This window comes from Balaenoptera borealis (assembly GCF_965194805.1).
Source record: "Balaenoptera borealis genome assembly, chromosome: 4".
In the NCBI taxonomy this organism is placed as follows: Eukaryota; Metazoa; Chordata; class Mammalia; order Artiodactyla; family Balaenopteridae; genus Balaenoptera; species Balaenoptera borealis.
In genome coordinates this window covers 98,514,807-98,541,212 of record NC_138861.1, presented here as the reverse complement: position 1 = coordinate 98,541,212, position 26,406 = coordinate 98,514,807, and the positions used below count along the sequence as shown (strand labels likewise).

At 43.9% G+C, this 26,406-nt stretch overlaps 1 protein-coding gene across 4 annotated transcripts in view; it reads left to right on the top strand.

Annotated features, from left to right (window-relative positions):
- SLC34A2 (solute carrier family 34 member 2) overlaps positions 1-26,406 on the top strand; it is a 63,219-nt gene that overhangs the window by 20,532 nt on the left and 16,281 nt on the right. For 2 of the 4 annotated variants that reach the window (XM_082389262.1, XM_082389259.1), the window contains exons 1-3: positions 15,714-15,904; positions 24,951-25,065; positions 25,173-25,307. In XM_082389262.1, the coding sequence (XP_082245388.1) occupies positions 15,794-15,904; positions 24,951-25,065; positions 25,173-25,307 (361 nt within the window). In that variant the 5' untranslated portion in view covers positions 15,714-15,793. Of the gene's footprint in view, positions 1-15,713; positions 15,905-24,950; positions 25,066-25,172; positions 25,308-26,406 lie in introns of those variants that run through there. The other 2 variants (XM_082389261.1, XM_082389260.1) reach the window with 1 other exon arrangement.

The following is a 26,406-nucleotide window of genomic DNA, read 5'->3' as shown; positions in this document are numbered from 1 at the left end:
AGGAGAGGTGGGAGGAGAAATTGGTTATGATAAATTAAATAGCAGTGAAACAAAAGAGGGTAGCAGGGAATTTTAAGGGATCATTTACAACTTAAAAAACGGATTCAAGGTAAAAAGAAAAAAAAGAAAGCTCAAGTTACTGAGGCCTGACTCATTAAATTGATAATTATATATTGTACCTACTATGTGTTCAGAATGTGTGTATAATGTGGTAAGACGGGTTTGAGAGCAAGAGAGGCTAGGGTTTGAGATCTGGACTTTGCTTCTAGCTGTAACAGACCTTTAACAAGAAATAAATGGAATAATAGCTTTTCCCTGAGTCCCTACTATGTATTAGGCACTATGATAATACTTGATATTCATTAATTTACTAAACAACTTATAAAATATGCAAAGTTCTGCAAACTTTATTATTAGGACCTGTTAGTTATTACTCAAGCAAAGCATCCAAATCTCTTGGAAGTATTAATACTAGCAATCATTACTATGGTTGATATCCTGTGTGTCAGACATGCAAGGCACTTCACATTCACCAGTTTCATAAGGTGTGAGTCTGTTACATCTGTGACTATAACTCTCTAGGGCTTATTTGTTACTAGGCACCAGCACAGTATCTGACTATTGCAAGCACTTAATAAGTGGTGCCATTACCAATTCTGCAAGGCTTCTTGATTAATTTCACATCTTATTTGAATCTTATTGAACATCATTTTATTTGAATACTCAAAACCACCTTTGGAGTGGGTTGAGTAGACATTATCTTCTTGTTGAGAGGTAGAGTGACATTGCCCCAAATCTGAGAACTCAGGGATGGAGGCCTCAGGTCCAGCACCAATTTCTTTAAACAGCATTTACTTTAAAAATCTCTGGTTACAAAAGGAAAATACGGTCTTGGAAACTATAGAAGGAAAGTCTTGCACATCTAGTTTGCTTTTACCTGATGAATGCCATAGGTTTTTTTTACATTAATTAATTAATTAATTAATTTTTGGCTGCGTTGGGTCCTCATTGCTGCGTGCGGGCTTTCTCTAGTTGTGGTGATCAGGGGCTACTCTTCGTTGCGGTGCGCAGGCTTCTCATTGTGGTGGCTTCTCTTGTTGCGGAGCATGGACTCTAGGCACACGGGCTTCAGTAGTTGTGGCATGCAGGCTCAGTACTTGTGGCACGCGGGCTCAGTACTTGTGGCTCATGGGCTCTAGAGCACAGACTCAGTAGTTGTGGTGCATGGGCTTAGTTGCTCCGTGGCATGTGGGATCTTCCCAGACCAGGGCTCAAACCCGTGTCTCCTGCATTGGCAGGCGGATTCTTACCCACTGCCCCACCAGGGAAGTCCCGCCATAGGTTTTTAACTAGTGTTCTTTTCCCCTTCAAGTTGGTGATTAGAAAACTAAGAGCCAAAGTTGCCTTAGCTCCAGCGAGTATAGATCTGCATTTTGTGTTAAGCTGAACCCCATGAGATTGGGGAAGATTTTTGATTTACAAAAATGGCAATTTCATATTGTTCCACTTAATCCATAACACCTGCCTTTTTTCCTGCCTCAATCTTACTTCCCCACATTTCTCTTTGCCCCTTCTTTCTTCCTTATTTCTGAATCAGTTTTCCTTTGTCTATTTGTAGGTTTCCTTAAATCCTTTTTGGAGCAGCATACAAATAGATAGAAAATAAACTCGCTCATTCCCACTATCAGAAATAGCCACTCTGAACATTTTTGTGCATCGCTTTCCAGAATTTTTCTCTGCATATTTATACACATATTTAAGCAAAGTTGAGAACAGCCTATAGTTATGTCAGTCTGTCTTCTGTTCCTTTAACCATTCCCCATTTAAACCTGATTCTTTGAAGTCTAGTGCTTTCTCACAACTATGTAGTACATTCTTTGACATTTCCTGAATTCTGGCTGCATCGGAGGGGATAGATACCCTGTCAGTGGGCCTGGTTGAACAATTCTAAAATTATCAACAATGTCACAGGCTCTGAAGAAGCTCCTAATGGATACAAAAGTTCTAAGTGGTTTTGTTCAGGTGTTATTTTTGGAGCCACTTTTTCAGGCTTTTATGGTACAATCCACTTTAGACCATTTTCTTGCAACCGCTGCGGCCAGGACAGCGCCAAGCTGCTTGTGTACTGCCCTCTGGGGTTGGTGCCCGAGCAGACAGGCTCAGAATGCAGCTGCCGTCTCTCCAGGCCCAGTTTGGACAGCTGCGAGTCAAACAGGCATATTTGCCATCCCCTTCTTTTCTGTTTCAGTCACTGGCAGCTTCCTAATGCTGAGGAATTAGGGATGAACAGGGCAAGGCCAGGGGTTGGTTCTCCTATCAGTCTGAGTGCCTTGGTTTTCCCAGGCCTGGTGACTCAGAGGGCAGGGCACTGAGCCGAGGAAGAGAAATGAGAGTCTGGTTCCTGGGTGCCCATCTCTCATGGCACAGCTGTCTCCCGGGCAAGAGTGTCATTGTCTCCTCTCGGGAGCCTCTTTCTGCCACTTTCAAGAACAACAGCCCCACTGAGTGGATTAGGAAACCAGCAGGAAGAAGCACCTGGGGGCCCAGAAGACAAGCTATATACGTGACTGGTGGAAAGGGCACTGGGCCAAGGTCTGAACACCTGAGAACATATTCTGGCATCAGGATGAAAATTGAATTGGCAGTCCATAGACCTGCTTTGTTTGGCCTGCCCAATTTTATTATTATTATCTTTTTTATTTTTAGTGGTAAATTTCACATGAAAAATTGGCTTCTCCAGGAAAGTCCAAAGATCTGTCAGTACCAGTGCCTGTCTCTCTTGCAGCATCTGGAGCCGAGCCCCAGCCTGGGCGTTCCCTGTCCAGACTATCACAGAACACACCTGTCTTATCCCTGCCTAGGGCCTGCCCCTGGGAGTGACTCCTGTCCCACTCTGTGCTCAGGCACTTTATCTGTGTCCTTAACAGCTAAGCGGGACTGATGATGACCTCTAAAAACAACAGCACTGTTTAAAGATAAGATGTCTTACCCCTGGTGTGTCTTCCCCCTCCAAAGGCAGGGACATTGGGGTGGGAGGGGTTTGCTGGAAAGCAGGGACATTTGGGGAGGCTGCTGGATTTCTAGGAAATAAATCTTTCAAGAAGGAAACAGTGGGAGAGGACACTACTTATGGGCAAAAAAGTCTGAAAGCCTTTCTCTGTTAGCTGGTAAAGTGTGAGGTGGGTAACAGGGTGGGTGAAAGCAGGATGCATTTCAGAAGGAAGAGATAGGACAGCATCATTTCGGCACAGGCCAGGCTTCCCCTTAACATAACCTCGGGTTGGGTTGTTATATGCATGAGAATAGGAGCCCAAAGGGCTAGAGTTTGTGTTATTATAATTTATTATGCATTTCAGCAGCTTTTCAGGTAAAGCCAAGGGCATGTAACTGATAAAAATGTTCCCAATGCACTTCCAATCCTTGTCAATGCACAAGTACATGTTTGGTAGAGGTTACTGGGGATGTAGAGGGACTCCCCTGTTTTCTACCTATTGAACATAACAATATTTGTGTATGTGTATATGATGTTGAAACAGTCCAACTATCATACATTTGTGTAACTCTTTACAGTTACAAAGCCCTTTCCTTATGTTATCTTACTAAATTTTCATCATCTATGAGTTAGGTAAGGCAGGTCTAAATGTTGCCCCCATTTAACAGGTCAATGAGTGACAGAATAAATGGATGGATGATGGTTAAAAATTAAACTTTTATTTCTAATTTCAAAATTAGTATATATGGATATATATATCCATAAGAAAAAATTATTAAATCCTCAGATTATCTCTGCTAAAGCTGGTATATGTCTTCCAATCTTCTTCTCTCTGTAGCTATTCTCTGCTTTTTCAGTAGTACCCCAATGGCTCACAGTTGGCTGGATATAAAGATTTTGTTATGTATGAAAATACAGTGTCTAGACTATATTACAGCATTATAACAGATGTCGATGTGAAAAAGGTTGTGAAGTTTGAAGTCATTATACATTCATTTAAATGGTTTCCAATTATTTGTCACCATAAATATTGCCTTTAGGAACATCTAAATACATAATGCTTTGGGGAAAGGTCATGAGGCCTAGGAGCTAAAGCAGAGTAGGAGACCATTTTTTAAAGATTAATTAATTAATTAATTTTTGGCTGTGCCACACAGCTTGCGGGTCCAGGGATTGAACCCATGCTCCCTGCAGTGGAAGCATGGAGTCCTAACCACTGGGCCACCAAGGGATACCTAGAAGACCATTTTTTAAATTTTATTTATTTATTTATTTATTTTTGGCTGTGTTGGGTCTTCGTTGCTGTGCACAGGCTTTCTCTAGTTGTGGCAAGTGGGGGCTACTCTTTGTTACGGTGTGTGGGCTTTAGTAGTTGTGGCACATGGGCTCAGTAGTTGTGGTTCGCGGGCTCTAGAGCACAGGCTCAGTAGTTGTGGCGCACGGGCTTAGTTGCTCCGCAGCATGTGGGATCTTCCCGGAGCAGGGCTCGAACCCATGTCCCCTGCGTTGGCAGGCAGATTCTTAACCACTGTGACATCAGGGAAGTCCCGAAGACCATCTTTTAGCACTACTGTCACACTGTCAGCATTGTCTCCTGAGATAATACATATGCCCCCCTTTTTTTTTTCCATAGCTCCATCCACATTGGGTTCTATACCTTTCATTTTCTGAAGGGTGTAGTTACACATGGTGGGAATATGAGATGCCCTAAAGACCTGTTAGGAGATCTTTCTGTGTGGGTGGGGTGCTTGGGAATCACTCACATCTCTTCCTTTGGCATCTCCGACCAGGCCTCTTGGACCCAGAATCAACGGAGAATAGAGGGGAGATGCAAGCCTTCTGGATGGCGTTCAGGCTAAAGTTCAAATGTGATCAAAGATATATATTCTAAACTCTTTTTTTTGGCCGTGCCACGTGGCTTGCGGGATCTTAGTTCCCCGACCAGGGATTGAACCCGGGCACTGGCATTGAAAGCACTGAGTCCTAACTACTGGACCAAGGAATTCCCTATTCTAAACTTTAAATCCTCTTGGTTAAAAAATGTTTAAGTCAAAAGTGAAATATTTAGGGAGCAATTTGGACCCCAATTCCAATCCCTCAGCCCAGGAAGAAGCCATCTCTTTGGAGGTCTACTGTTGAAAAAAGAAGCCATACAATAATCTGTGAAGGAAATAAAAATAGAGTGACAATGGTTGTGGACCAAGGAAATGCTCATAGAAAGAGAAAAGGTCTCTGAGACCTGAATGATAAGGTGGTGTGTCCTTGCAAAAAACTGGGAGAATGTTCCCAGCAGAGGGGATGGCAAGAGCAAAGGCCCTGGGGTAGGAATGAGTGATGGAAGCAGAAAGAAGGCCAGAATGGCAGGAAAGCCACCTCTTTCTCCACAATAGTCTCCTGGCCACCACCCAGGCTGTGAGGCTAAGAGTGTGTGTGTGTGTGTGTGTGTGTGTATATATATACATATATAAAAATATACACACACATATATACTTGTCCAGATTGGCACCAACTTGTTAGACTTATTCCTGATATAGTACGTCCTTTTAAAATGGGAGTTTAGTCCCCAAAGTTAGCAGAAGGAAAGAAATCATAAAGATCAGATCAGAAATAAATGAAAAAGAAATGAAGGAAACGATAGCAAAGATCAATAAAACTAAAAGCTGGTTCTTTGAGAAGATAAACAAAATTGATAAACCATTAGCCAGACTCATCAAGAAAAAAAGGGAGAAGACTCAAATCAATAGAACTGGAAATGAAAATGGAGAAGTAACAACTGACACTGCAGAAATACAAAGGATCATGAGAGATTACTACAAGCAACTATATGCCAATAAAATGGACAACCTGGAAGAAAGGGACAAATTCTTAGAAATGCACAACCTTCTGAGACTGAACCAGGAAGAAATAGAAAATATGAACAGACCAATCACAAGCACTGAAATTGAAACGGTGACTAAAAATCTTCCAACAAACAAAAGCCCAGGACCAGATGGCTTCACAGGCGAATTCTATCAAACATTTAGAGAAGAGCTAACACCTATCCTTCTCAAACTCTTCCAAAATATTGCAGAGGGAGGAACACTCCCCAACTCATTCTACGAGGCCACCATCACCCTGATACCAAAACCAGACAAAGATGTCACAAAGAAAGAAAACTACAGGCCAATATCACTGATGAACATAGATGCAAAAATCCTCAACAAAATACTAGCAAACAGAATCCAACAACACATTAGAAGGATCATACACCATGATCAAGTGGGGTTTATCCCAGGAATGCAAGGATTCTTCAATATACACAAATCAATCAATGTGATACACCATATTAACAAATTGAAGGAGAAAAACCGTATGATCATCTCCATAGATGCAGAGAAAGCTTTCTACAAAATTCAACACCCATTTATGATAAAAACCCTCCAGAAAGTAGGCATAGAGAGAACTTACCTCAACATAATAAAGGCCATATATGAAAAACCCACAGCCAACATCGTTCTCAATGGTGAAAAACTGAAACCATTTCCACTAAGATCAGGAACAAGACAAAGTTATCCACTCTCACCACTATTATTCAACATAGTTTTGGAACTTTTAGCCACAGCAATCAGAGAAGAAAAAGAAATAAAAGTAATCCAAATTGGAAAGAAGAAGTAAAGCTGTCACTGTTTGCCGATAACATGATACTATACATAGAGAATCCTAAAGATGCTACCAGAAAACTACTAGAGCTAATCAATGAATTTGGTAAAGTAGCAGGATACAAAATTAATGCACAGAAATCTCTTGCATTCCTATACACTAATGATGAAAAATCTGAAAGTGAAATTAAGAAAACACCCCCATTTACCATTGCAACAAAAAGAATAAAATATCTAGGAATAAACCTACCTAAGGAGACAAAAGACCTGTATGCAGAAAATTATAAGACACTGATGAAATAAATGAAAGATGATACAAATAGATGGAGAGATATACCATGTTCTTGGATTGGAAGAATCAACATTGTGAAAATGACTATAGTACCCAAAACAATCTACAGATTCAATGCAATCCCTATCAAACTACCACTGGCATTTTTCGCAGAATTAGAACAAAAAATTTCACAATTTGTATGGAAACACAGAAGACCCCGAATAGTCAAAGCAATCTTGAGAAGGAAAAACAGAGCTGGAGGAATCAGGCTCCCTGACTTCATACTATACTACAAAGCTACAGTAATCAAGACAGTATGGTACTGGCACAAAAACAGAAATATAGATCAATGGAACAGGATAGAAAGCCCAGAGATAAACCCACGCACCTATGGTCACCTTATCTTTGATAAAGGAGGCAAGCATATACAATGGAGAAAAGACAGCCTCTTCAATAAGTGGTGCTGGGAAAACTGGATAGCTACATGTAAAAGAATGAAATTAGAACACTCCCTAACACCATACACAAAAATAAACTCAAAATGGATTAAAGACCTAAATGTAAGGCCAGACACTATCAAACTCTTAGAGGAAAACATAGGCAGAGCACTCTATGACATAAAACGAAACAAGATCCTTTTTGACCCACCTCCTAGAGAAATGGAAATAAAAACAAAAATAAACAAATGGGACCTAATGAAACTGAAAAGCTTTTGCACAGCAAAGGAAACCATAAACAAGATGAAAAGACAACCCTCAGAATGGAAGAAAATATTTGCAAATGAAGCAACTGACAAAGGATTAATCTCCAAAATTTATAAGCGGCTCATGCAGCTCAATATCAAAAAAACAAACAACCCAATCCAAAAATGGACAGAAGACCTAAATAGACATTTCTCCAAAGAAGATATACAGATTGCCAACAAACACATGAAAGAATGCTCAACATCACCAATCATTAGAGAAATGCAAATCAAAACTACAATGAGGTATCACCTCACATCAGTCAGAATGGCCATCATCAAAAAATCTAGAAACAATAAATGCTGGAGAGGGTGTGGAGAAAAGGGAACACTCTTGCACTGTTGGTGGGAATGTACATTGATACAGCCACTATGGAGAACAGTATGGAGGTTCCTTAAAAAACTAAAAATAGAACTACCATATGACCCAGCAATCCCACTACTGGGCATACACCGTGAGAAAACCATAATTCAAAAAGAGTCATGTACCAAAATGTTCATTGCAGCTCTATTTACAATAGCCAGGACATGGAAGCAACCTAAGTGTCCATCAACAGATGAATGGATAAGGAAGATGTGGCACATATATACAATGGAATATTACTCAGCCATAAAAAGGAATGAAACTGAGTTATTTGTAGTGAGGCGTATGGACTTAGAGTCTGTCATACAGAGTGAAGGAAGTCAGAAAGAGAAAAACAAATACCATATGCTAACACATATATATGGAATCTTTAAAAAAAAAATGGTTCTGATGAACCTAGGGGCAGGACAGGAATAAAGACGCAGATGTAGAGAATGGACTTGGGGTGGGGGGAAGGGTAAGCTGGGACAAAGTGAGAGAGTGGCATGGACATATATACACTACCAAATGTAAAATAGATAGCTAGTGGGAAGCAGCCGCATAGCACAGGGAGGTTAGCTCGGTGCTTTGTGACCACCTACAGGGGTGGGATAGGGAGGGTGGGAGGGAGGGAGATGCAAGAGGGAAGAGATATGGGAACATATGTATATGTATAACTGATTCACTTTTTTATAAAGCAGAAACTAACACACCATTGTAAAGCAATTATACTCCAATAAAGATGTTAAAAAATAAATAAATAAAATAAAATAAAATGGGAGTTTAGTGCCAATGGCCTCAACTATTTATTTATTTATTTATTTTTTGGCCTCAACTATTTAGAACCCGGCCCAGTAAGTATCAATACGTAAGGGAAAGTTTTCTGATTATCCTAAGTAAATGTTATTAAATCTAGGTAGCAAAAGATGAATATGAATAGAACTTTCAGGCTTACCCACTCTTGCTTGACACACGGTTTCAATGACTGTTAGTGGAACAGATAAATAGATGAGGTGAGCTCATTTCTTAATCCACAACAGGTTAGAAATAGCAATATAATAATGTTGGATGATGATGATGATAAAGTAGGGAGGTTACTGGTACATGTAGTTATAGTGATAACTCAGAAAGTGCCTGTGAATGGCCTAATTGCCAACACCACGCTGCAAAGGAAGAAGCAGAAAAATTACCAAAAACATATATATAGGGACTTGCCTGGTGGCACAGTGGTTAAGAATCCGCCTGCCAATGCAGGGGACATGGTCCGGGAAGATCCCACATGCTGCAGAGCAACTAAGCCCGTGCGCCGCATCTACTGAGCCTATGCTCTAGAACCTGCAAGCCACAACTACTGAGCCCATGTGCCACAACTAAGGACGCCCGCATGCCTAGAGCCTGTGCTCCTCAATAAGAGGAGCCACCGTAACTAGAGAAAGCCCGTGCACAGCAACGAAGACCCAACGCAGCCAAAAATGAAAAGAGAAGTAAATAAATAAATTTATAAAAAATTTTTTAAAATGTATATATATGCGTGTGTATATATATATACATACACATATACATACAGATATATACACACAGATACACATATGCACACAGGAAAAATTTTAAAGCGCAGTAGCAGTCTGGACCTATTTAGGATATAAAAACAGCTCTGAAGCGCTTAAGGAGTTATGGGATTGTCATTGGATTTCGTAAAATGATCATAAGTCAATAAGCCATGAGGAGGTTGTTATATTCAGTTTGTTCCCGGCAGGAAAGTCTGTGTGTTCTGTTTTAAAAGTTTATCACATAATTGGTGTTAGAGGAGGTAATAGAGAGAACGTGACCGCCATTTGACCCACGAGCTGGACCCAGGCAACTGGGGGCTCCTCACCCCTTCCCCTGTCCTTGGAACGTACATTCTGCCAACTGTTCCCACGGTGGGAACAGTTTCAAGGACACAGCCTGGGAGAGTAAAGTGTTGTTGAGACCATCTGGGTGGTATATGGGACTGAGTCCATTTAAGGCTTCCATATAAACTTGTAAGATTCTGGCGGGTGGCTGCAGAAATCTACTTGTCCTGCAGCTGCCCAAGACAAGCCTCATGTGTGAGTTCCCTAGCTTATTAAACCTGCCACCTATCAATCTGAAGTGGCTGCCTCTTTGGTCTCTCCCTGCCCCTGTGTATGGGGCCAATTGACGAACCAACAATTGGTTAAGCATCCTGGACAGAGCAAGCCACATAAAAGTACTAGCTCTGCTGATGATTAAACATTTATGTGACATAGCCAGTAAGTGGCTCAAACTTACTGGCTTTAAAAGGATTCAACTCAGTGACATAACTCAGAACGTACCCTCTTCCCTGCTTTCCTCCCTAATACCAATGAAATTTTTAATTGTGACATATTCATAGAAAAAAATACACAAGATTAGTATAACTCAAGGATTTATCACAGAACAAACAGCTACAACCAAGAAGGAGACTGTCAACACCTCAGAACTCCCCTAATATCCCTTCACTCTTACTCCCTCCTTCCCACCAAAGTGACCTTTACCTGACTTCTTTTTTTGGCAGTACTGCGCAGCTTGTGGGATCTTAGTTCCCTGACCAGGGATCAAACCCATGCCCCCTGCAGTGGAAGGACCAAGTCCTAACCACTGGACCGCCAGGGAATTCCCAGTTTTTGCTTCTTTTCTTCAGAGTTTTACCACTTATGCATGCATTATTGAACACTAAGATTTTAGTTTTGGCTGGTTTGGGACTTTTCTATAAGTAGAATCAAACAGTATGAACCTTTCTTTCTTTTTTTTTTTTTAAATAAATTTATTTATTTATTTATGGCTGCTTTGGGTCTTCGTTGCTGCACGCGGGGGCTACTCTTCGTTGCGGTGCGCAGGCTTCTCATTGCGGTGGCTTCTCTTGTTGTGGCGCACGGGCTTAGTTGCTGTGTGGCATGTGGGATCTTCCCGGACTGGGGCTCGAACCCGTGTCCCCTGCATTGGCAGGAGGATTCTTAACCACTGCGCCACCAGGGAAGTCCCAAACCTTTAGTTCTTTAACTTAACATTATGTTTGTGAGATGAGACTTATCCATTTAGTTCCATGGAACAATAAATAAATGGTTCATTTTCATTGATGAATATTATTTGACAACTTTTGACTACAAAGAATGGCAATTTCATAATAGTATGTCATTGTAGGAGTGTTTCACAGTTAATATTCCATTCTATGAATGGAAATGGACATCCAAGCCATTTTGTGGGCTATTTTGTGTATGCCTTTTGGTGAACATAGGTGCACCTTTCTCTTGGGCAGAGGCCTGGGAGTGGACGTATATACACAGGGTTTAAATCTCACTGTGGTTCAATTTGCATTCCCCTCAATTATGATAAATAAACCTTTAATGTGTTTATTAACGATCTTCATTTGTGAAGTCCCTGTTCTAGTCTTGACCATTTTTCTTTTTTTTTTTTGGCCGCGCCGCGTGGCTTGCAGGATCTGAGTTCCCTGACCAGGGATCGAACCTGCGCCCCCTGCAGTGGACGCATGGAGTCCTAACCACTGGAACACCAGGAACTTCCTGATCATTTTTCAATTGAATTCTTTTTTCTTGAGATACAGGCATTCTTTACATATTTTGGAATAAGCTTTTAGTCAATTATATGTGTTCCAAATCTTTCCCTTGACTCTGGTTGGCCTTTTCACTCTCTCAAAATATCTTTTTCTTTATGGTTAATGCATCCTGTATTCTATTGAAGAAGTCTTTTCCTACCTTGAGTTCATGACTATTTGCCTATTTTGTCTTCTAGAAGTCCTATTGTTTTGCCTTTTACCTCTAGATAAATTCTTGTGCGGCGGAGGCAGAGTGTGGGTGTATAGGTGGAGAGTATTACATTTGTTCCCATTTGGATATCCATTTATTGCAGATTTTCTTTACCCTACTGCTCTGCAGTGATATTGTTGTAAAGCAAGTATCCATATGTGTTTCTGAGTTCTCTGTCTTATTTCATCCCTTTCATCACACAAGTCCTCTGGGCAACCAAATATCCGTATAAGGAAAATGAGGTAAGAAAGTAGCAAAAAACTTTGCTGATTCTGTGGTTGAAATTTGTTAACTGGGTTAAGATCTTAATTCTGCTACCTACTAGTCCTATAATATCAGGGTAAGTTGTTTGACTTCTCTGGGGCCCCGTTTCCTGGCCTTTATATCTAGCTCATAATATTATAAGGATTAATGACTTTGTATATGTAAAACGTTTACAACAGTAATTGCACTCAGTAAGCACTCAATAAAGGACCTTAAAAGTCCTCATCATAAGAAAAAAATCCTGTAACTTTGTATGGGGATGGATGTTAGCCAGACTTATTGTAGTGATCATTTCACTTTATATGCAAATAGTGAATCATTGTGTTGTACACCTGAAACTTATATAATGTTATATGTCAATTATACCTCAATTTAAAAAGTAAAAAAGCTACTAATACACACCACATTAGGCTGAATGAATCAAGTCTTCCACAAGATAGCACATATTCTACAATTCCCTTTTTTTGGAGTTTGAGAACAGAAAAAACTAATCTCTGGTGGAAAACAGTTGTAAGCATCATGCCTTTTGGGGAGGGAAAGTTTAGATTTATTGGGAAGAGGTATGAGGGGATTTCTCAGGATGGTAGATATACTCTATATCTTGATAGGAGTTTGAGTTTCACAAGCATACGTACTTGTCAAAATGTACAATTCACATTCATTTACATAAATTTTACCTAGAAAATAAACCAGAAAGAAATATTGAACTCTGGTTAATAATATGTATGCTGAAGAATTTATAGCTGAAGTGAACTGATGAAAAATTAAGCAAAAATAGTGGACTAATAGAAGAATTGATAGATGGATAGATATGTAATGAAAGCAAGTAGTATAGTAAAATATTTATTACTAAATCTAGGTAATATGTATATAGGTGTTCAGTGTAAAAATATTTCCACTTTTCTGCATGTTTAAAAACGCTTATGGGGAATTCCCTCTTGGTCCACTGGTTAAGACTCCACGTTTCCCCTGCAGGGGGCATGGGTTTGAACCCTAGTCGGGGAACTGAGATCCTACGAGCTGTGCGGTGCAACCAAAAAAATAAAAAATTTTTAAAAAATTAAAATGTTTATAATAAAAGTATAGATAAATGGAACACATGTATAGATAATGTAAATTACCCTACATATGTAAAATATTATAAATAAATGTAAAATACTTGGCTGTGGCCAAAAGAAAAAAAAAACAGTCATGATCTCTAACCTGCAATTTAAAAACTCATTTAATGCCCTAGCCTGATGTATAAAATCAAATTTATTCCACTTACTACCAATATTTATACATTTTTACAGTAAAAATATCAACAAGTTTGATTACAGGATGCTGCCCAGGTCCCATTAGAGTATCCGCATCTTTCTAAAAATGTAAATTCCTAAATTCTGAAATACATCTGGCCCCAGAGACTCAGTAAGGGATGTGGACATATATTAGCTCAGAGTGTTGTAGCTTTGGGCAAGACACTATGTGGTTTCTAGGTGGGCCTCAGATCCACCTTAATAGTATCATCTAATTCAGTCAATTCTACTTTATAGGACAACAGCAGGCAAACAATGTATGCTGAAGGAAAGTAGTTTAGAAGTTTACGGGTAAACATAGGCTGTACTTTAAAATGCTAAATGGTGATAGTATCAAATTTGGAATGAAGATAGGAAAATATGTTCCGCTAAAGGGACAGATTCTAGAGTTATATGCACACACACCATCCACCCTTTCTCTTCACTGTACAAAGTAATACAAAAACCCTACAATCTCAAACTAGACTCAAACAGATATCATCCCTGATCTATAAATGAAATCCCTTCCCATTAAAAAAAAAAAAAAAAGCCTCCTGATTGAAACAGCATTTTGCCTTTTCAACTGGAACATAAAAGGGAGACCTGAGACCTTCTCCAAGTTTTTGAAATTCCCGTCTGTCAGCTCCTTGTTGGGAGTGATATGAAGGCAATGTGAACACAGTTAGATCCATACCCCATATAAAGCCCACAGTTACTGGGGGAGGCTCAGCGGGATGAGTGTCCAATTAAGGCCTGCCCTAATTGGGAAGGGAATTAAGGGAACCCCCCCCCCGAGATGAATCTGCAGGCTGCCTAGGGCTGGAGGCGGAGCTGAGCCCAGGAAGCACCTGCCAGTGAATGCCTATCACTGGTGGACTCTGCTTTAGAAGTCACTCCCTGGGAAGGTGCTGCTTGCCCACTGTCTCCCAGGGCCGGCTTTTAAGACCAGCGCCCACTGGCAAAATCATTATCCCTCTAATAAGAACAGGCTGACCTGATTTGATTTCTAGTGCCCACTCTCCAAGCAATATGTCTCAGCCCTTGGACTGATGTGACCAGCATTTGAGTCTGTGGAGAATGACCTCAGAGTCCCAAGGTTCCAGATGAGTCTAATCAAAGCTTCCCACTCATCTCCCAACACGAGAGGCTCCCAGCGAAACTTTTAACAGTTAACATGTACTGAGGACTCTTCATATGCCACGTACTGTTCTATATGCTATAAATATTTTAGCTCACTTTCACAGAGAGCGTTCATTATTTCCATTTTATAGACAAGCAAATGAAGGCAGGGAAAAAGCAAGGGGCAGAACAGGAAACTGGTCTCAGGCAGTTTGACCCCAGAGTTAGTGTGTGTAACCACTGACTTCTCAGCCCCAGGGAGAGCCTCGCTCTGTGGATTCCTGGAAGCAGCACTCCTGACTTCTTCCCCCTTATGGTGGAGAGAACTCTTGGTTTTCGAATGAAACCAACCTAGTTCCAATGGGGCACTTCCACTATTAGTTGTAGGCTACTGGGCAACTCGTAAACTTGCTAAGCCTCCCTTTCCTCAGATGTAAAACCAGGACCGGTTGGCAGCGGGAAAGTGCCTGGGTATTGGAATAAAACCCAAGTTTGATCCCGGCTCAGCAAATCCTGAGTAATCCTATGTCATGCTCGCTAACCCCTCTAACCTCAGCTGGAAAGGGAGCCACTCTTACCCCAAGGAAGGCATTGTGTGGGCCCTGGAGGAAGTGTTTGCTCCGCACATAAATGAGCTGCTGCTTTGATGTGTCATGATGGGCTCTCCCTGGGACAGGTCTTCTCAAAGCCAGGATGGAGAAACATGTGTGGTCACACAGGGAATACAGGGCAGAGCGGAAGGTGAAATAAGGGCCACGGTTTGCCAAAGCCGGGACAGGCAGGCAGGACGTTCTGGCAGTGAGATCAGCCCTCCTCGCCTTTCTCAGCCTGGCTAAGCCAGCACCGACCTGTCGCAGACCCAGGGCTCCAGCTGGCCAAGTGTCTGACTACTGACTCCAAGCTACTAGGGCAGAAAGCATCCCGGAGCCTGATAAGGCGAACAATCCTGGCTTTGTTTTGGAAAGATTTGTCCCTGAGTTTCCAGTTGGCTTCTATCTATGTCTCAATGTCTCTGACCTCTTCAGCCTTAGAGGAGCTAAACTGGAAGGTTCAGGTTCTTGGGGAGGAGGAAGCTGGGGACAGGGAGCCCCCCTAGCCCGCCTTGTCTGGGATCTCGGGCGGCCTGCGACGGGGCGGCGCGGGCGTGCAGCAGCCGGGGGCTCTGGGCGCGGGGACATTCGCCGCCTTTCGGGAGCGGGGGGCCGTCTGAAGTTTCTCCCCGCAGCCCGGCCGCCTCTTTCCTCGGCGCAGTGGGCGAGGTCACGATGGGCTCATTAAGCCGGCGGGTAAGTAGTGCCCCGGCGGCGGCCGCAGGCGGTCCTGGAATGTGCGAGGGGCGTGATGACTGCAGCTGCCGCCGGCCTTTTTGCGCAACACCTTCCCGATATATATCAGCGCGCCGAGCTCTACCTGGGTGCCTGCTCCGGTCCATTACCTGCGCAGAGAGTGCCGGTGAGTACCGCCGCTGGGGTCAGGGCGCTTCCTCCTCCCTTCTGGCTCTTGAAAGAACCTTAATTCACTTTTAATTTACTTAATTCTTTTAGATCTCCCTCTATCCTGACCTCAAGGAACTTGGCTGGCTTTGGGCTTGGAAGAGAAAAACATAATCTCCCCCAAATGTTCAGATGTTTCTTTTTCTTCTTACTGTTTCTACTTACTGTTGCTGCTGTTATTATTTCAACGCCTATGACTACACTCTTAGTAGTGGCATACTTGGGGATTCTAAAATAATAGATGTTTGGGGATTCCTACCCCGTACGAAGAAGATTGGAAGTGCACATTAACTAGCAGTGTGATCTGAGGGAGGTCCCTGTGTGCCCCTGGGCTGCAGTTTCTCCCTCTTTACAAGAAGGGGAACAGAATGGTCTGTCTTTTCTGCTGTCTTTCCTTCGCTGAAAATTCCAGGTTTGGGTGGCTGTCTGGTGATGCCGTGCCTCCCCCAGTGTGACTTCCACGTGCTACTGTTCTAGTTTGCAGGGTTATTTATCTAAAGTGACTTGCAAGATACAGTCCTGGTTTGCTGGTCCCATCAGGGCAGGCAGCATCAGACAGCCTTCCGCTTGTCTTTGGAAAACAGAGCCCACAATTTTTCAGTGTTTTCGGAGTCAAGGTACCAGGCTGGTGGGCTGGGGAGATGTGTGCAAGGTTGTGTTGGGGAGCTCAAGCATCTCCAGGTAAGAAAGGGAGGCATGTGGAGTGGAGTTAATTCAGTCTTCAGATTCCCTGGGTAGCTGGTACTGAGGTGAAGAAAGTCTCTCCTTTTCCCTTAGTGAGGAGGCAACTTTCTCAAACTTGTTGATTTCACAGAGGTGGCTTGTGGATTTCATCACTTAGAATCCCCTCTTCCTGCCTGTTTAGGTTCACCAAGAGATTTGTGTTAGCTCTGCTTGCTCCAGCCCTGTTTGACTTCTTCCTTTCCTGGCTCCTGTGCTGGAATTCTTTAACCTGTTCTCTGTTGAGTGTTCTTGAAAAAGTTGTGCCTCATGGCAGTAACCATTGTTTCAGATTGTTAAGTGTGTTTGAATCTCTCACCCCTGCCAGCCAACTAGCTGATAATGATCTCTTCTCTATTTTTTGTAACTTTGGGAACTGCATGCTTTGTAAAGGTTTGGGTGTTAAACTGCCCCCTCCAAAATCCACCCTAAGTCACTCAACTGTTTCACTGAAACAAGTCCCCAGTGGTGGGAGGATGGATGTCTGGGTTATTGCTGTTAGACACGAATCGGACATAAATGTAGCCTGAATTCACTTTAATGAAGAAAACATCTTCTCGGGATCAGTGATTTAGAATAAAATTTTAATTTTTAGCTACCTTCCACCCCGCCTTCCTCCTGCCTTCCCCCCAACTCCACCCTGGGGACAGAAAGGCAGTATCATCTGGGAGTAGTCAGGGCATCCCAGAGAATTAATTCATCCCAGTGAATTTAAAAATGCAAAACAGTACAGAAAGAAGGCTGCAAAAAGATTGCAAGATATTTATAGATGCTTATCTTTTATAAATTAACCCTTTTAAACCTCTGCCCCCCAAATTACAAAATAATTGATATGGTTATAAGTTAATTGCAGGATTTATTCTAAAATATCATAAATACAGATTGGAAGTGCACTATGAGGGAGGGTGTGGTTTGGTCAGAGGGCCTTAGTTTAAAGCAGTAGGGTAAACATCTTTTAAAAATCCTATTAGTGCATATCTTCGAAAGTCTAAAGCCATTCATCAAGGTAAAACTGAGCCAATTGATTCTGTGTCTCACATGCCTCCCTCCTCCACCACCGTGTTCTCTGGGGATTATTTTGCTTTATGATGGCTAGAGGAAGCTGAAGGAAAGTAACCACTGCCTTCTTGGGAATTTTTGAAGTCTTGGTCATTCTTTCAAAGTATAAGATAATATTTCTTGAGCATATTGAGAACATTGGAGTCAGAATACCCATGCTTGAGTTGTCTCTGAAGGCTTAGTGCGATTTGAAGCAATTCATTTCTTTGTGCCTCGGTTTGCTTTTCTGTAGAATGGGGATAACATTGGTACTAAGGTACAAATACTTCAAGCAAATTGACAGGAATATATCAAGTGCTTGTGAGATTAAACAGGTTAATTTGTGAACAGGGCTTACTGCAGTGCCTGGCACAAATCACTCAGTAAGTATTTGGCTGGCAGACACTGTCTACACTGTCCTGCGTGCTGGGAGCTCAAGGTCATTCTCCCTGTGCTTGTGGAGGCCACAGCCCGGTGGGAAAATGCCTGCGTATTGAGGTCTCTCAGCAGGACGATGCCCCGTGCCTCCTTCCTCCTCTCCCCACTTCTTCAGATGGCCTTGAGCTGCTGCTATTCTGATCGCAGGTGTCCCCAGAACAGGTCCTGGTTGGAGAGGCTCAAACAATGCAGAGCATAGCGGTTGGGTGACTTCCAGGTGCCCTACATTTCCCTCCTGCCCAGGTCTGAGAAGGCTGAGCAGTTTATTTTCCTTGGCCTACAAGAGTTCCTCTTGGCATTGGGTACACATGTGGATGCAGGAAATTGAGCCAAAAGAGTTATCAATACAGCCAGCTCAATTATAAGGGAGGAGCTTGGGGCGGGGGCAAGGGAGCAGATGTGCAGTCATAGTCACTAATCTTGTGCCTGGGCAATAAAAAACACTTTTCTGGGTATTAGTACCAAACTGCCAAAAGGGATGACTTTACCCTTCTCTGCTTTTGGCAGGTAGCAGGAGAGTGCTAGAGTACAACCTTGGGGGAAGTCGCGGAGAGGGAACAGCTGAATCAGAGGAATAAGGATGGGAGAAGGCCTTTGGAGGGGAACACAGGCTCCAAGGACCCCTCGGGCCCCCAAACCCCTTCCCAAGGGAATCGGGTTCCAGACAGGCTAGTGTCTGCCACACCCCTGGGAGTAGTGGCCTCAGATTCAGGCTACATCTTCTGTCTGGCCAGTGCCTACTAAAAGTCTTGGCATATGCCGAATCCAGGCCTCTGGTATGCCTGAGCCTTTGTAGGGAATCAGCAGCCTGCCGTTAGAGCATCTTAGCTGGCATTTCCAGCTGTCTGAATGACTAGGCAGGAGTGACCCCTGCAGAGGTGCGAGCCCAGCCAGCTATCTCAGACACCTTCAGAGCCCCCATTGAGCCTGGACCTGAGGCGCCTTGCCGCTTTGATGCGGCCCAGAGCATAACTATTCCTTCCTGTCTTGGCACCTGGCTGAGAGCTCTATTGAAAGCCTCTCCGGCTTTGGAACCAGCAGTCCTGGGTTGAAATCCTGACTAGCCCTAGGTAGCTGTGGACTTTTTTTTTTTTTTTCAGCCGCACCGTGGGGCATGTGAGTCCTTAGTTCCCTCAGCAGGGGTCGAACCCGCACCCCCTTCATTGGGAGCGCGGAGTCTTAACCACTGGACCACCAGGGAAGTCTCACTGTGGGACTTTTAAAATTTCTCTGTGCCTCAGTTTCTTTGTAAACTGGAAAGAAGACTTCCTTATTATAAGATTTAATGAGGTCACAGATCACATAGGACACTCCCCATGGCAAAACAAACGTTAGATCCTTTTTTCTTAGGTGCTTTGGATTCATTTGTCGCGCAAATATTTACCGAGGTCCACTCAGCTGTGCACTGAGATGAAGAGCTTATGCTCTGGGGCAAAGTGGAGTTGAGGCCCTTCATTGTTTGTGATGCAATTCATTTCACAAAGTTCTGAGTGTTCACCCTGCCAGGCACTCTGCTGGGGGCCTCACCTACACTCATTAGTCGAGTAGTCTCACAACAGCTCAGTGAGTACTGTCCCCATTTTTGAGATGATGAAACCGAGGCTCAGGCTCACACACAGTGAGTGGCAGGGCTCTGCAAGGCCCTCACCTACTGCATGGCTCTCTCTCTCCCGGTGCCATGTGACAAGCGCCAGGGTATCAGCGTACTGAGCAGCTGCCTAGTCTCGGGACTAATCATGGACTGTTTGCTCCAAGTCCTCCTTTACTCCAAATCTGCGGGGGGAGCCTATTGGGAGCGCTGGGGCTTTGCTGGCTGGGGAGTCCGGGGCAATGGGGCTCCGCAGCCACGCTGCCTAGTGCAATGGTTGGGTGCCAGGTGGCCTGCATTTCACCACTTTCCAGGTCCTGAGAAGAGCAACTTGAGCCGGGGGTGGGGGGGGTGTGGAGGGAGGGCTGGGAGCCGGCGATGGGGGGGGCAGCTGCCTCAGAATGTCCTGGGCTGGGTTTGATGACTCCTGGCTGCCTGCCCCTCTGGGGGGCAGTGCTTCGGTGTGTGGACCTGCACCTCCTCTCCTTACCTGCAGGCGACTAGCACAGTGAACGCCCAGTGAGTGATGGTGGAGTAGATGAATGTACCAGGAAATGAAGAACAGTGGTCCCTCGGTGTCTGCCTGCGGGAATTGATTCCAGGACTTTCCCAGAGTCCCGTGTATAAAATGGTGTAATATTCGCACATAACCAGTGCGATCCTCCCATGTACTTTAACTCATCTCTAGACAGATTATTTATGATACCTAATACAGTGTAAATGCTGTGTAAATAGTTGTAAATACAACGTAAACACTATGGAAATAGTTGCCTGTGTGCTGGAAATTTAGCTCTTGCTTTTTGGAACTTTCTGGAATATGTTTTTTTCCCTGAATGTTTTCCATCTGTGGTTGGTTGAATCCGTAGATGCAGAAGTCAAGGATAAGGAGAGCCCACTGAACTGGATGAGGAGAAATGATTGCTTCATCAGGGAAAATTTGTAAAGGGGATTTGGGCTTCTGACAAATGGCTGAACTTGGAGTAGGGGAAGCAAGATTTCCAGGAAGGAAGAGTAGAGAATTTCATTAGAAAGTTGCCTTTGCTTCTTGGTGATGCTGATTAATAGTAAATGAGGACCCAGGACCTGGAAGGGAAGGAAGCCAGCGCAGGCCTCACACAGAGGAAGTATTCAAGGTACCCTAGCTTGTGGGATCTCTTACAGCCATATTCTACTCCTTTCTGTCCAGTTCAGTGGAAATGAGTGTCTGCCCATTCTGTTGCTTGTATTATTGTGAATTACTTGGATGTCAGACCGTAGACGTGTCTGTTTCTGAGTTCGCTAGATGCTTTGTTCACTTCTTGAAAGAAAATGATTCTGATCAGTCAGAAATCCAGTCACCGGAAACAGTTTAAATAATAACACCTTACTGCTGATGAGAATTTCCCAAGTGGCACTGCTGTGACATCCCGGTTGCAGCTTCTTGATACCGTTGCTCCATCCAGCAGATCTTGGCCAACCCAACTTGCATATGGTGATGAGGAACAAGCACTCATCAGTAAAATTCAGGCTTGATTTGTTTCCTGGTCATGATCAGTGTGGATCCAGGACACAGCAAACCTTCTAGGGTTTCCCCCAGCAAACCCTATATGACTCCTCCATTCGCAAATGTACAGTACCTACTATGTGTGGTCTACTGAGCGCTGGGAGGAAAATCTTAACAGGGTTTCTGCCCTCTAAAACTTAAATTGTAGTTGAGAAGGCAGTATAAGTGTGCATAAATGATAGGAGAACAACTCTAGGGTGAACTAAGATTATAAGAGAGAGAAAGATGGTAGAAGGTCGCAATTTCCAAATTTTTCCTTCAGAATGCCCCCAAGAGCAGAGAGGCAGATATTTAAATCCTTGGAGGTCTGTGAGTGAGCCCAGAACAGCCAGTTGCAAGCTCAAAGCAGTTTTTTGTGTTCTGTTTTCTTTCCTTTAATTTTTAATTATACATCTTGCATTTTGTACTATAATATGTCCATGCTCATTTTAGTATGATCCTTGATAATCACACAAGGTTTACAATATGTCAGTCACTGTTCTGAGAGCTTTTAAAACATGACACACTTGATCATCACAATAACCCTTCATAGGATTAGTCAAATGTAAATCATCCACTGGCCACATTATTTAACATTCCCTTGCCCCAATTGTGTGGGTTAAAACAGTGCTCCAGGAAGATATGTCTGTCACAGCCAAGGATATTGGGGATATGGGCCATAGCCTCACTGACAGGTGGAGCTGTGTTTAAAAACTGGCTCTGTCACTCACCTACTGGGTGACTTTGAACAAGTTGCTTAGATGTCTTGGAGCTCCAGTTTTTTTCCCATTTGTAAATGGCGATGCTCATGACCCCTTTCTTTCTTTCTTTTTTTTTTTTTAAATTAATTAATTAACTTATTTATTTATTTTATTTATGGCTGTGTTGGGTCTTCGTTTCTGTGCGAGGGCTTTCTCTGGTTGTGGCAAGCGGGGGCCACTCTTCATCGCGGTGCACGGGCCTCTCACTTTCGTGGCCTCTCCCGCCACGGAGCACAGGCTCAAGACGAGCAGGCTCAGTAATTGTGGCTCACGGGCCTAGCTGCTCTGCGGCATGTGGGATCCTCCCAGACCAGGGCTCGAACCCGTGTCCCCTGCATTAGCAGGCAGACTCTCAACCACTGCACCACCAGGGAAGCCCCTATGACCCCTTTCTTGCCTAAAGACTAAATGACATAATATGTGTCAAGCACCAGCACAGCCCCTGGCACCTCTTTGGTACTCATTAAAATGATAGTTTTTGTTATCAGAAATCAATTAAAAAGTATTGCAATGATGTGTGATGGAGTGCCAGATGAGTCACACCGGTAGGACACATGCTTGAGTGGCTGCAGGAGACTCTGGATTCAAACTGACCTGTGTCTAAGGCTCTACTATGTGGGACCTTGGGCAAGTTATAAGTCTCCTTGTGCTTGAGTTTCTTCATCTGTATAATGGGAGAATAAAAACACCTCCCCAAATGGGTGGTAGTGAGGTAGAGCACAGCCTGGCTCAATAAATATTGGCTTTTGCTGGCGAGACAGGTCCCAGCATCCTGCTCAGAAAGCGCACGAGGCCTGTTGGGTGTCAGGCCCTGTGCTGGGTGCTTCTTAAGCTGGAAGGAAAGACCTGGCCTATGCCTTCCTGGAAGCCAATGACTGCAGGATGTTCCCTGTGATCGCAGAAGTCTGTGCCATGCTCTGCAGTTGCATGGGGAAAGTCAAAAAGTTCCCTGGGCCAAACAAATTCATGAAATCCTCTCATGATGGGGCTCACAGAATCAGCTTCTTTTAACTTCTAGCTTTGTCAGTATGAGTGACAGTAATAATACAGGTGTCCTGAACCATTTTACCTTTGTGGGTTTGGGGGTTGGGCTGCATCTCTTAAAAGAATATGGAAATTTCAGATAGAAGAAAATAATCACAGACAATCCTATCACCCACTCTGAACCCCATTGAACATTTCTGGTTCCTTACTGAGATCATACTGTGAATGGGACATAAGTGTGCCTTTTATTCACAATTCATCTAAAGCATTTTCCTGGGTTTTTTTTTTTTTTTTTTGGTTTGTTTTGCTGGTTCTTTATAACATTTTTAATGGCATGCTATTATGCTGCATGGATGTACCATAGTTAATACAATAGTTTCCTGTTTTTATTTTTCACTCTGTAAATTATAGTGCATTTTGGCCTGCATCACATTCATTCATCAACCAATATTTATTGGGCACTGTCAATGTCCCAGGCAGAGCTGTAGACGCTGAGGATGCAGTTATGAGTAAGACAAAGCCCCCTTTCTTGGTAGGGCTTACATTCTGGTAAGCAGGAAATAGATCTATTGAAGAAAAATAGGAAAGGAAACAAATAGACAAAGGTTCTGGGAAACGCTCTCCAAAGAGGTGATCAGAGCAAGGCAGGTAGTTTTGATTTTCTGAGGGAAAAAAAAATGTTCCTAGATTCCTTTTTTTTTTTTTTAAATTTTATTTATTTTTTTATACAGCAGGTTCTTATTAGTTATCCATTGTTCCTAGATTCTTAATTCCTAGCAGTGAAATTATCGGGTCAGAGATGTTTGAAAAATGTAGGGCATTTGAGGCATTTCGCCAACTGCTTTCCAGAGCTTCAGCAGTGCTTATTTCACTGCATCTTCTCCAGAGTGACATATTATGCTCAAATTTTTATTTATTTTTTGCTAATTTGATAGTTGAAAGTTATCTCACTGTTTTGGTTTGCATATCTTGGGTGGCTGATGAGGCTGAACTCCTATTTTGTAATAAGTATTTTAGCCCCTTGTACTTCCTCTTCTGTGAATTGTTCGTTCCAGTCCTTTGGGCCGCATTGTCTGATGTGTGTCAGGACAAGGAATGCTAGTAGTGGACGTCCTGGCTTGTCGGGAGCCAGGCTTCCTCTGCGTGGAACCGAGAGAGGCTTTGTTGAGAAAATGGGTTATGAGGAAGTCTCTGTCAAAGGCTGGGAACAATGTGGTTCTGACAAAGGGTCGTTAATCCAGGCAGCATGGCATAGTAATCATTGCTACTATTTACCGGGCACTTTCTAGGCGTCACCATTAATCTCATAACCCTGCAAAGCATGAAGAATTGTCCCCATTTTATAGATGGCTCAGAGGCATAAAGGGACTTGCCTAAACACACACCCACTGAGAAGTGGCTCCTGTGGGATTTGAACCAGATCTAATGTGTCACGCTTCTCATAGAAGACCCAGCAGCAGGTAAAGCAGGTAGAATGTGTATGAGCGTATACATAGACGTTAAGTCCACTGGATGAGGTTTGGCGCAGATCTGCACTTGAACTTGTCCCTTAATGAGCAGCAGGTGGGGAGCCTACTGGAGGGTCGTGAGGACTTGGTGGTACCACAAGTTGCTGAAGATGAATGGGTTCGTGTTCCCTTTCCGACTAAAGGAGAGAATCAAGACAGAGGCCAAGACAAATGTTAGAGCAATCAAAGAAGGCTCAACTGATGTATAGATTTGTGGCTTTGGAAAAGTTGGAAACAGTGGTTTGACTTAGTGACAGCCTGGGTGAGTGATTGAGGGAGGCCTACAGAGGTGTGAAATATGGTGCTTAAGGGTCCATACTTAGAAGGTATAAGGACGAAATCCCTTACCTCCCCCAAATCTTTGCAACCACTGGCCCTTCTTGTCACAGAAACTGAGTGTGCCTCCTTTCAGTGGCTACTTCTGTAAACTGTTTTCCCATCCACAGACCATGGCTCCTTGGCCTGAGTTGGAAAATGCCCAGCCTAACTCGGATAAATACATCGAAGGGGCTGCCGGTCAGCAGTCCACCACACCCGCAAAAGGCAAGGAGACCGGCAAAAGTAAGTGCCACCCCTCCAGCCCTGGGCTGGCCCCCTGGGAGGACACCCAGGAGGAGACCCAGGCATGGTTCCTCGTTCCTCATGGTCTTCACTGCTTGTTTGGGCAGATGACACCGACACTCCTGTCACCAAGATTGAACTTCTGCCCTCTTATTCCACCATGGCACTGATAGAGGAGCCCACGGCGGGGGAAGACCCCTGGAACCTGCCCGAGCTTCAGGACACGGGCATCAAGTGGTCAGGTAAACGAGGCCAGCCGGGGCAGGCGGGAGGGGACTGCCCATCGGCAAGGGATTGAGGTTACTAGCTTCACAGCGTCACCTCCTTCGTGCCAGCCTCTCCCTTCCATTGTTTGAGCAAAGGTCCTGGCTAGGGGATGCCACCCAGCTTAAGAGTCAAGCATCCTGAGAGCTTCCCTGGTGGCGCAGTGGTTGAGAATCTGCCTGCCAATGCAGGGGACATGGGTTCAAGCCCTGGTCTGGGAGGATCCCACGTGCCGCGGAGCAACTAGGCCCGTGAGCCACAATTACTGAGCCTGCGCGTCTGGAGCCTGTGCTCCGCAACAAGAAAGGCCGCGATAGTGAGAGGCCTGCGCACCGCTATGAAGAGTGGCCCCCACTTGCCGCAACTAGAGAAAGCCCTCGCACAGAAACGAAGACCCAACACAGCCAAAAAAAAAAAAAGGCAAATTACATCTCAGTATTATTATGAAGATAGGTTTAAAAAAAAAAAAAAAAAGAGTCAAGCATCCTGTGATGACCGGGGCATGTTTTTGTTCTTTCATTCATTCATTCAACAAATGTGGGCCGGCATCGGGGTTATAACCAGGCCAGACCCTGCGCTGCTCCTTATAATCCGTTTTGTGCTGAACCAGGTCCCAGGTACTGTCCAGTGCTGCAGATGCAGCAGTAAATAGATGAGGCCCTGCCTCTGAGAGCCCCGGCGGTTGGGGGAGAGGAGTCCCCTCACCTAAATGTGGGCATCAGGGAAGGCTTGCAGAAGACAGACTATACAGACAGAACAGCTGGGGTGCAAGCAAATGCTGTACTTCTTTTCCAGGCAGGGTGTGAGGTCTGTGCGGATCAGACAGCTGGGAGGGTAAAGGAGCTGGGAGGGAGGAAGTGAGAACCACTTTAAAAGTGAGTGTCGAAAGCAGCCACCAAGGAGGTAGCCTTCCAGGATGTATGAGGGCCCAAGCCCTTCCAGGTGGGGGCTGTGACGGCTGCCTTGTGGCCACTTTGTAGACAGTATTCCGTGCGGTTCGGAAGGTGCTTAGGACAGCCATTATCTCTGACCCCACGCTTAGCAAGGGGCGAGTGCTCTTAACGGCTCACCAGTGAC